This window comes from Xenopus laevis, chromosome 7S, assembly GCF_017654675.1.
Source record: "Xenopus laevis strain J_2021 chromosome 7S, Xenopus_laevis_v10.1, whole genome shotgun sequence".
NCBI classification, from domain to species: Eukaryota; Metazoa; Chordata; class Amphibia; order Anura; family Pipidae; genus Xenopus; species Xenopus laevis.
The window spans coordinates 43,965,988-43,978,262 of record NC_054384.1 but is presented as its reverse complement, the minus strand read 5'-3'; the positions used below and the strand labels follow the sequence as shown (position 1 = coordinate 43,978,262).

At 37.4% G+C, this 12,275-nt stretch overlaps 1 protein-coding gene across 1 annotated transcript in view; it reads left to right on the top strand.

The window, feature by feature from the left end:
• The window catches only part of chuk.S (component of inhibitor of nuclear factor kappa B kinase complex S homeolog), a 132,475-nt gene that overhangs the window by 79,341 nt on the left and 40,859 nt on the right, over positions 1–12,275 (top strand). Inside the window, 4 exon segments of the mRNA NM_001092658.1 lie at positions 4,256–4,358; positions 6,007–6,130; positions 11,134–11,285; positions 12,036–12,097. Coding sequence (NP_001086127.1) covers positions 4,256–4,358; positions 6,007–6,130; positions 11,134–11,285; positions 12,036–12,097 — 441 coding nt within the window.

Below are 12,275 nucleotides of genomic sequence, written 5' to 3'. Positions count from 1 at the left end.
ACATTTTTTCAGGATGGGCCCTTATTTTGTTCTCACGTGTTATCCTGCTTTTACCCCTGTTTCACTCTAACCAGTTTATATCCTGCCTTTACTTTATTATGTTATTCTTTAATATCCACTCTCTCTACTTTTATTCTGCTTTCTACCATCAATGCTATGCTTTTCAGTTTTTTTACCACTTTCTTGTGTTTCCTCTTGTTTAACCAATGAATAAATCTCTCCTTCTATCACGTTCTAGGCTCCCTTTTATGTTCCTTTCTACTAACCTTGCATTTGAGTCCCTTCTGACTTCATGTTTCCCTGACCTGGAATGCCTGCACTTTTTCATATTGTTTCCTGGCTGACAGGTAGAAATCAATTCAGAGTCTACCAATAAAGAAAAACAAGTACCTGTCTCCGGCACATATAACCAAGAGCATTTAATTAATATATAGAACCAAGGACTTTTTAATTAATGGCAGCAGATGGAGACTGAATGTAAACATGCATGTAAACAGACATATGGAACTTCAGTTCTTTTTCCGTGAAGGTGCAAGTCCCAGCACTAGGTGATAGGCTAAGCTTTAGTAAAGCTCAAAGTTTTCAGTCTTCAGTTTTCAGTCTTCAGTTTAGCCAATCCCATTGAGGCAGAACCAGGACACATTCGAGTGAAAACACTACATCTGAACCTGCTTTCTTTCTTTTTTTGTTTTAACTCTTGATTGTATTATTATTTTTTGTCAGCCAGGTTTGGGGAGGCTTAACCTCTCCTAGCCTTAATGAAAATTCGCTCATAGTTGTTTTGCTGTGTTATGAAAATTTTATGGGCACAAAATGCTATGAGATCAGAGTAAAATACAAAAGTAACAAGCCACTTGACCAGTTTTGATATGGATAGCCGGTTTTCAGAAGGGTCGACTGCCTGCCCAGTTTTGCAAATAAGGAAAACCGGGCAAGATCCACCTTGATTGTTATGGTGATCATCTAATCACTGATCGCTGCATCATGACCTTGGCCCCGTGACAACACTTGCCCCACCCATGATGTCACTGACTGCCCTGTGAAATCGCTGGCCCACCTTCTGCCTGGAACACGGGCCAATGAAAGTTGGCAACCCTAACTAAACCCCCATTAATTTTTAAGTGTAAGCCATCCTATCCCCTCCCCAAACATGTGAAAACTAATGCCAACACTCAACTGTTCATCCATACCTACTATTGATATACAGTACTAGAGAAAGATTGTCTAAATCTTTCTCCGATGCTTAAGGATGTGCATAATGTTCCCGTGTCCCAGCATGGCAGCTCACTTCTAGTGTAGGGGGCATAGCACTTGCTGGGATGATTTTCTTCAATTAAATACTATTGAATACTGTTTTAGCCCACATCTCCTGCATGGGAAACTATTTTTACGGTATTAGTTACTTTTAAGTTTGGGCACCTTTTCAGTAGATTACTTTTATTTAAATGTAGTGCATTTTGCATTGTTCTTTTGCCTGTGAAAACTTTGAATGTACTGTTTATATTTTGGGATGTCTACATATCCCATACTTCGATAACCCTGAGCATTTGGTGCTTCAAACTGTTAAGGAGACCACTGGCAGTCATATATTGGATTTATCTTTATCTGTATCTAATCGTTATCTGTATCTTTGTTTGTAAGAATAAGTTCAATGTAAAGAGGAGGTAAAGAGAGGAAATGGGTGTGATGGAAGGGGAGAGGGGAGGCCAAATTTGTGATGGAGTGGAGGTGGCTCAGATGCAGAAAAACTAGGGATTGCAATTTTACCGACACGTATATTGCCGGCAAATTTTTAGTACTGGCCTTTGTGGCAACCCTAGCCCTGGCAGATCATTTCTTTGCTCCCTGATTAGCAAATGCATAGTACATAGTTTACCACCCCTCTCCGCTTTGCCACTGTATTTAGCGATGGATTAGGAGAATTTCCTTTTTTTATTTGTAAAAATGTTATCTATATAGGCAACAGAGTGCTTCCAGCTAAAACCGTTACCCTAGGTATGGACCCATGGATGACTTTATGGTATATAAAGCCGTGTCCATTTGTCAGAATGTGTAATTGGGTTTTTTGGGTCATCATACTTTTTGCATCTTACTATATAGCATTTCAGGCAAGGTTTTGCTTTTGTAATGGGTAAACTGGCAGCCATTACAATTTTTATGCACTGTTTTAATTCTGATGTCTTTATATGATAATATGTCTAACAATCATATTAAATCATATTCAAAATGCATCCGTTAACTCAAGCAGAATTATGCACTAAAATCAATTTCTCGAAAGAGCAAACAGATTTTTTTATATTTAATCTGGAAATCTGACATGGCGCTAGACATATTGACCGTTTCCCAGCTGCCTCCCAGCCATGTGACATGTGCCAAAAATTCATTACATTGAGTAGGAGAAACAACAGCCTGCCAGAAAGTAGTTCCATCCCAGTGTTCTCTCTTTCTGAAAGTACATGACCAGGGAAAATGACCTGAGAATAAGTGTGGCTGCCTACATACCAATATTACAACTAAAAATAAAATACACTTGATAGTTCAGGAATGAAATTTTATAAGGTAGGGTGAATTATTTGCAGTGTAAACAGTGTAATTTAGAAATAAAAACTACATCATAAAAATCATGACAGAATCCCTTTAAGGGACATGTGAGACAAGATGTTCATAGCTGTCCAGTCCTCCTGTTTCCCAAGCAGTTACCCGATTATGAAACTCCCTCCCTCGACCTCCCATCACTATCCAGCTACTTTCTGTTGGCAAATACAGAAGTGCGATTGCACAGAAGCATTCAGTGATGTCAGAGACACAATGTGCGCATGCACAGTGAGCATTCAGTGTTTCAGATGCTTTTGTGCACATGTGAGGTGATGTCACTTCTGGTCCAAAAAACTTTTTTTTTTTTCTTTAACTAAAATTTTACATATCTGAATGTTGTAAATAGCAATTTTCAGATGCTCAGAAAACGTTTAACTCTAGCAAAGCTTTACATTTAGGTAGGCATTAGAAGAAAATTTTACTTTTGAATGCTGTAGAATGTGTACTGAAGTAATCTTACTTTTAGGGGCTTTTACAACACAAACATAGAAGTTGTGTTGTATTTGCAGTGTCAGTTATGACATTTTGGATAAACTATTTTCCACTAAAATATGATAATTTCTTGTGTGGTGCTTTGAAAATTCTGTCCTGTTGTAGGTTTTTGATCTGTACAAGTCCGAAAACTCCATAAAACTATACATATATAGTGGCATGTTTGGGAGAAATGGCACTTTCCAAATCAGTTGTTTTCACTATTGAAATATAAAATATATATATGTATTTTATAGTTTTACTATGAAAGTCATTTTAAAACAAGTGTATAGAGGTGAAACATGTAGACACTTGAAAAGCTTAGGTTAGCTAAAAAAAAAAAAAAAATAGATCTTTTTAGATCTCATCAGTGCAATATATTAGAACATGGTATCTGCTGATTTGCTACTCTCCAAGTCCTACCCACTCAGAAGCCATGTTCCAATATCTTGCACTGATGAGATATAACAAGATTGGCATAGGCTGTCTGTAAGTTTTGATATATGGCTTATATGGCTCTGAACTATTAGGCTGTATCTGTGCTATATAACCAGTAGTTCTGGGTGCATAGTTGGCCTCAGGGAAATAAAGGAGTGATTTGCTTGTCTCTGCCCATAATGCCTTATGTGAGTTAAAATCTAATTTTTGGTATTTACAGTAGGTAGTGCTATGTGTGTAGCATGACATGTAAATACCTTCTGTTTTCAGAATGTTTTACACCGCGTATCCTTCCATGAGAAAACTCTTCTTGAGGAGTTTATTATCTTATTTCACTGAGGATATCACAAGTTCAGATTTTATCTTTGAATCACTATTTCACTATCATTGGCTTTTCCATATAGCCTTGATAGAAATTTGGGAACATTTTTGTGTTTACATACTGATTCAACAAATGTGGAGGGCAGGGTTACAAAAGCTGCTGACCTGGCCCCTCCAGATGACTCAAAAGCTTTTTGTTCATGTAATGGTGCTACCATCTGATATCTGGCCAAAATTTCTTCTGCCCACACCTGGGCAGCAAGGTGTCTGTGCACATGTTGATTCTGGGTCCCATGAGGGCTATAAGAAGGGCCCAGAAATAATGTTTGCTGAGAGACCTAAAGTTGACTGCTGCTTTGAATGTAAAATATCTGAATGTAAAAATGATCAAACTAATAAAATATATAACCTCTCTTGTCTTTCTGCACAGAAAGGATGGGATAGCTATATGGTGTATTTGTTTGATAAAAGCAAAACTGTTTATGAAGGACCTTTTCAATCAAGGAGTCTTTCAGAATGCCTCAATTACATAGGTAAGTACAGATATAGGAATGCTTCATTTCTAGGCAGGCTTGGGCCTAGGGCAGTAAAATATTAGGGGCGGCATTCAGCCCACCAGTATTTTGAGGAGCACTGAGGATGCGCAGCTCCCCAGAGCTCCACCACATGTGCGCACGGGGGGGGTGGGAGGTTGGGGGCTAGGACCGCATAGCCTCTGGAAATCCTGCCCTGTTTCCAGGTATGCTGAACTTTATCCACAGGAACAGAAAGTTTGGTTTAGATACCAGACTTCTTATCTAAATTTTGTAAAAGGTCAAGTGACACTAAAATAATAAAAGGAATACAAATGCATTTAAACCTAAAATGCTGTGTTCTGTGGATAAATGGCTCTAAGCGACACAGGACAGGTGCAATAAATATATACACGCAGGCCTTATATCTTTGCTTGTAACTACTCACAAGAGATCCATGAACATCAGGCACATAGTTGCCCATATTAGGAGTGTGCATCTCTGGAAGGTTTGTCCCTGCAAGGCATCCATAGTGGGAACGTGTGGCCAGCTGACCAGGAAGCCAGAGTGCCCCTACAGAGGAGTGTAGTAGGGAGAGACAGAAGAGGGGATCAGCCTGGATTGCAACTATGTGCCTGAAGTTCATGGATGCTGGATGTTGACAGTATCTGTTTTAACAAAGAACAATATCTTGCATTTGCTACCTGTGGTAGATTTATTGCTAAAAGTTAAGTCTGCTATGTAGTTTAGTGGAAGAAATAACAAAATATTTAGATTTTTCATTAATTAAAACATTAGACATTCAGTATCTTCAATGTAAACCCTATTCTCTTCAAATGCATTAGAAATAATTAATAAATAATATACATGAACTGAAGACTTTGTCTTTTTTTTTTCTGGGAAAGACATGTTCCATAATGTAACTGGTAGTTACTGTTTATTCTCAGACAGAAACTGGCATATCTCCAAAAGCTCGTAACAACGAGCGGGGGAAAATGTTCCTTATCTGAAGAATAGGTATCAATAGGAGAGCTGGAACTCTCAGTTTTGGGGATGATAAAACATCAGTGTCACTAGAGGCTTCAAAGATATCGTAGGCCGAGCCATTTGATATATATGTTCCTTACCCCGGGGATTCAGGAGGAAACAACCATCAAGCCATAAACCGGTACCACCTTCTTAGAAAGAACAAGGAGTTCTTCTTTAGTTTTTCCCTAGTGTAGGACAGGCTATCCAAAATTTGGCTTTGGGGCACACTTCTTTGGTCTCCCAGTGGATGAATGTTACTACATACACAAGCCTTTTAGGTTGGTGCATGGCTTACTAGTCATGTTCAGAAGCCAAGATTCCCATGAACATGTTAGAATTCGAAGCCATTAGTAACACACTGAACTGGACTCTGGACTTGTTTTCTTTTCTCCATAGACAGGCCCTGCATTATCTTGAATAGGCAGATTGCAACAACCCATGCTTTCCTGTTTGTCGGACACTTCAGATAAATTTAATTAATGTATTAGTTACTTCAACTTTTATTTTCCTTCATTATTCAATTATGTTTTCATAATATGTACTATATGTTACAAACAAGTGTTATATAGAAACAAGTGTTAAAAATCACTTTTGTTGCTACTTATGTCTTTCTTTAATACAACATTTTTTCCTCCTTCAGTACAGGACAGTAAAGTCCAACTCCCCATTCCTCAACTGCGTAAAGTATGGGCTGAGGCTGTTCATTATGTTTCTGGCTTGAAGGAAGATTACAGCCGCCTTTTCCAGGGCCAGAGGGCTGCTATGTAAGTGTGTGTGTGGGGAGGGGTTGTGTTTCAATGCAACTATTTCAAGTTTAAGAAAGAAATATTGTTGATGTGCCATTGAAGCCACTGGTTCAATTTTTTTAATATTATTACATGAAAGCAGATAGCTTTTAACTAGATACTAGTTTTGCAAAGATATTGATATTTATTACTGCTACCCTTTTCCCCTGGAAATGTGTTTGGTCAACTGTCCACAGTTAGGGTTAGAGACTCAAGTGTTTTGAAATTAATTTTTATTTTAGGAATTGTACTGTGTTTAGTATTTACAACTTTAATGCTTGAATGGTTTGCATTGACTTGCTTGCCTGTTTCGTATATTTGTAATCTTTGTATGTATATGTTGATCTTTAAATTATATAAGGGGTCTTTTGTAACCTCAAGTGCAGCTTAATTGTGGTCACTAGAGTGAAATGCTCCTGACACCATTAGCCTCTGTACAAAGAATCCAAAAGGTTTGCTAAATGGAGTGTGTGTGTGTATTTGAAAAACATTTGGTTTCCCAAATGAAATGGTCAATGATTTGGTCCAGGCAGCTTTGCCAATACAGGGTACAGCATTCTCAATATAGCTGGTTAGGCTACTCAAATTTATAAACGATCAGGAGGAGAGGGGCAAACACCCATAGACGAAAGTGATGAAAGTTTATTAAACAAAATATTTCAAAGTACTGAAGCCCAGTGTGTTTCTTCTTGTAATTGACTTTATCAGGGGAATATAAAATTATTATTGTGAATGAGAATCCTTCAATTTGCTTCCAGACTCCCAAAGCAGGTCTTGATGGCATGGAGTCGAAGATTTAAATGATGAAAGGGAAATTCAAAAGAACAAAGGGATAATAGAGGAAAAAAACAAAAATAAAATATAGTGTAGTATTTTTCACACTACTTTATATCATCCAGTGATCACGACAATTATGGAAAGGCTGTGCCCCATTTTTCAAATAATCCAAATGTTGTTTTTTTTATTTTGCTATGTAATAATAAAACAGTACCAACTTAGTACAAACTAAGATTTTTTAAATGAATCCTTATTGGAAGCAAAATTAGTATAGTAAGCTTAGGGTATGAAGATTCAAATTACGGAAAGATTTGTTATATGGAAAACCCTATGTCCCCAGCATTCTGGATACCTGGCCCATACCTGTACTGGCAATAAGGCAAATGTAGCATTAAAGTTCAGATGCTGGGTTTGCTCAGAAAGCTTGTTGATGCATGTATGTGCATGACGCCACAAGTGATGTATACATGTCCAGGATTGGGTTATATCATACATGATATCATATAATTATTTTAAAGGCTCTACAGAAACCCTAGAATCCTTCATCACTAATTTAAATTCCAATTATATTGGAATGTCATTTACATCTACAATTGATCCAGTTCAGATCATCCTTCTGGATTTGGTACTTAAAGGGAATGTAAAGGCAAAAACAATTAAAATCCTATTTTTACTTTCTTTAAATGAAAATAAAACCTATCTCCAATATACTTTCATTAAAAAATACGTACCTGACTGTATGCAGGGAAATTCTTCCTTCATTTACTTGTTCTGACTGCTGAGGATAGGAAACTTCAGACTGTCCCTAACTGCTCTGCAGGGAAAGGATCATACTTTCAAAAGGCGGGGGTGGGAATAAAAGGGCGGGCCCTGACGGCGGGGGGGTTCCTGACAATAAAGGGGCGGAGCCAGTGTGTGATTGGGTGGGTAGTGACGTCAAAGGGGCGGAGCCACGGCGTGCGTTTGGCAAGAAGCCGGCAGGAAAAACTTTAGTTTTGAACAGGCTGGGGGCAGGCCACGGGCTTTTGTTAGGTGTATTACAAATTTACCGGCAGCTACATTGCCAGTAAATTTGTAATCCCGGCCCAGCTAGGCCAGTAAAATCCCGGGCAGGGGGCAACACTAACTGACACCTGTCAGACTGCACTAAGCTGTTATTGCTTGATGCATACATTGCAGTAGTTCCTACTAACATAACGTAAGTTTTTCCATAAGTTGTGCAAATTGCTTACATGTAGCAGGCCCAGTGTGAGGCTCAATAATTCGTCTGTGTTAGTTCATTTAAATAGTAAAAATAATTAAGTAGTGTGCTAAGTCACAGTCAATTTATTGAGGGTCTGTGGAATTTGCCCCAACCTATCCATCTACCCTGTCACACTGTTCTGCTTTTCATTCATAAATTTCTTTGAAAGTACCGTAGTGAAAATGTTTGCATAATCTTCCAGTGGGGCCTAATAACTAGTCATTCCACTGCTGAAAAGTTAATGAAGGAAACATTTAATATAATTTATTAAATGCATCCCAATAAAAACAGATGCTGTTGTACTATAATAATCCAAACTAAGATATACTGTAATTTTTCCTTATTGGAAGCAAAACCAGCCTACTGGATTTATTTAGTAGATTTAAGTATAAAGATCCAAATTACAGAAATATCCATTATCCAGAAACCCCTAGGCCCTGAGCATTTTGGATAACAGGTCCCATACTGTACTAATAAGTCAGTTCATTGAGGGCAGTGGAATTTACCTTAAGTTTTTATTTCATTTGTGGTCTGCAGAGTTTGCATCTACATGCCCATGTTAGCTTCACTGCACTGTCTTTGCTTTATATGTAACTTACATAAGCTTCGACATAAGTTGCTTAAAGGGATACTGTCATGGGAAAAAAATTTTTTCAAAATGAATCAGTTAATAGTGCTGTTCCAGTCAGAATTCTGCACTGAAATCCATTTCTCAAAAGAGCAAACAGATTTTTTTATATTTAATTTTAAAATCTGACATGGGGCTAGACATTTTGTCAATTTCCCAGCTGCCCCAAATCATGTGACGTGTGCCTGCACTTCAGGAGAGAAATGCTTTCTGGCAGGCTGCTGTTTTTCCTTCTCAATGTAACTGAATGTGTCTCAGTGGGACATTGGTTTTTACTATTGAGTGCTGTTCTTAGATCTACCAGGCAGCTGTTATCTTGTGTTAGGGAGCTGCTATCTGGTTATCTTCCCATTGTTCTTTTGTTTGGCTGCTGGGGGGGGGGAAAGGGAGGGGGTGATATCACTCTAACTTGCAATACAGCAGTATAGAGTGATTGAAGTTTATCAGAGCACAAGTCACATGACTTGGGGCAGCTGGGAAATTGACAATATGTCTAGCCCCATGTCAGATTTCAAAATTGAATATAAAAAAATCTGTTTGCTCTTTTGAGAAATGGATTTCAGTGCAGAATTCTGCTGGAGCAGCACTATTACTGATTCATTTTGAAAAATTTTTTTTTCCCATGACAGTATCCCTTTAAGCTTCTGGGCATTTTTGGGTCAAGTTACATAAATTGATTGTTATTGCATTGGATAAAAGCGGGGGACTCTGCAAACGCATCTTACAAGTCAAATTTAGTTCCGTGGATCAAAATACAATGGGACTGATACAAATGATGTGTAAACTACATGGAAAATGTTGCAGAAGGGGTCATTTTTGAGCAGTTATGCAAGAACGAAGTTTTACCCATGCATATTCGCATACGGTATGTATTTTGAGTGCTTTATCTGTAAGCACATTGACATACAGTATATAGACATATTGATCTATATAGCAGGGACCTCCTACCACTATTTGTTTTTGTAATGTACTGTTCAACTGTACAGCACTGCATGCAAAGTTGCCATGTATAAATGAAAATATACACACATACAAGGACCCAGTGCTCAGAAACGTTTGTAGTTTTTGTGTATGCTATGTAAATATACAGTAAACCTTAAAGGGATGGGCCACCTTAGTATGTTTTAGAATGGACACTTCTAAGCAACTCTTCAAATGATCGTTATTTTTTATTTAGCTTATTTATTTGCTGTCTTCCTTTTTTGCAGCTTTCAAATGGAGGTCACTGACCCCCACCTAAAAAAACGAATGCTCTGTAAGGTTATTATAAAACACCATAAAAATCATGAGTGCATCCCTTTAAATGTTTAAGCAAAGTTAATGTGAACAAGGCAATGGGACAATTGTGGAATAGGCCACATTTTCCCATTTTTCCCCAAAACTATCAGGCTTGTTAATTCCTACTAGGATGAGTCATCATTACAGAGGAACCTGGACATACAAGGGCTTCTTTGCAGATGCAGTGGCCAGCTTGTGCTTTTCTCTGTAGTGAGTTGCATCTAAAGCCACTTTCATTAAGAATACTTATGTCCAAATTCAATTCTGCAGAATTTAGTTTGTTTTGAATTTAATTGCAAAGTTAAGTTGAAGGGCTGTTAATACAGTAATAGTTGCAGCATTCCTGCTAACAGCAAATAAGATGTTCATGTCTTTAAAGTATACTAGACGTTTCACCTCTTGCCTCAACCAACCCTACCTTTGGCCTAGTTCAAATTAATTGCATGTAAAATGATCTCTATAATAGTAATGTTATACTAGATATATCAATGGGGGGAGTTGAGAAATCCCCATAGTGTATGGTTTCAATGTACAGGTGCAAAATGCTGTTTTCTTAATTGGAAATGATCCACACATTATGTATGCATAGCCAATTCATTATTAGAACATTAACAAACAAGGGAAAGTTGTGCTCACCACTAATTTTTAAAAACCATGAGGCTGTGACCACACAATACATATAGACAGACTCTTGTATTTATCATTATTAGAACATGTCCATTTTAGGTGCTATAAATCATTGCGTTCCCTGGTAACCTAATTACAGTAGTATATTATTGTGCAATGGGCTGGTTGTGTGCATGATGTTGTTCCCAATATCTGGAAACTCAAGTGATGTCCTGTCTGCAGTCAGTGGCCAATGTATCCGTTATAATGGCTGTGCACAGTCTCAAAACTTGTCTGTAACTGTTTTTTGCAATGTTAGGAGTGTTTTTAAGCTAAGCTTTTATTGCCTGAGTCAATGATAGTACTAAATATTATTTAATGCATGTAAACACAGGCACTACTGCTCAAGACAACATATTCATAGAATCTTCTGTAATCCTAAAACCTCAGGCTCAGCCTTCTGCGCTTCAATACTAATCTCACCAAGATGAAGAACACCATGGTGTCTGCTTCACAGCAGCTAGATGCAAAGTTGCAGTTCTTCAAGCGAAGCATTGAGATTGACTTGGAACGGTATAGTGATCAAATGGCCTATGGAATCTGTGAGTAAAGGCTGGTGAAAAGAGCAATGTATTAATATATTTAGATTGAATATTCAGTATATGTGTGTGTTGCTCACATGAGAGAATGAAATAATGCTTTGTCACCTAAAATATGAGGTCATTTTTCATCTCTGTTTATCAATACAGTAAGTGCCTGAGTTTATTTCATGAGTTTGATAATGTGCTATTTTCATGTAAAATTGTATGTCCTGATATATTAAGCTAAAAGCAGCAGTATAATGTAAATAATGTGAGATATGCTAACCAGGCTATTTTTACATATTGTCTTCCAAGGGTTAAACCAGAATTGGTATTTGGGATTGACAGTAGGCTGCTATTGTCCATGAATATGGTAATGACATTTCTTTAGATGATTAAAAGATGTGTGAAATAAAGTTTTTGAAACAGGAAGGCAGAATGTAATGATATTTCTCTCCATTTATTATTATTACTATTATTAGTCATAGCAGTATAGCTATCATTATATTATCATTACAGGTGTGGGACCTGTTACCCAAACTGCTCTGGACCTGGGGTTTCCCAGGACTGTTGCTAAGTGCTTACATTTTTATAGAATTGGAATAAATTGTTGAAATGCGATTTTTCTGATACCCTCCTGTAATGTTAATATCATGACCAGCTTAGTCAAACAAGATTAAAACCCTCAAGGGAAATACTGAATCACCATTAATGACCTTGTATTTCAATATTATAAAATACAGCTGAATATGATTTTATCTTCTGCTTTAGCTTCAGAGAAAATGTTGCGAGCATGGAAGGAAATGGAAGATAAAGCGGTTTGCTTTGGTAAGGTATGTAAAAATAAACAAAATAAATAAATTCGTACTGTCAGGTGTTCCAGTAAAGATACTGTAGTAAATCGTGAATTTTTTTTCAAGTTGTTAGATGCAGCATAATGTAGCATATTAGAATACTGCAAGAACTATTGTGTATTGTTTACAAAACACAATTCTCACATCCTTGCTGTTA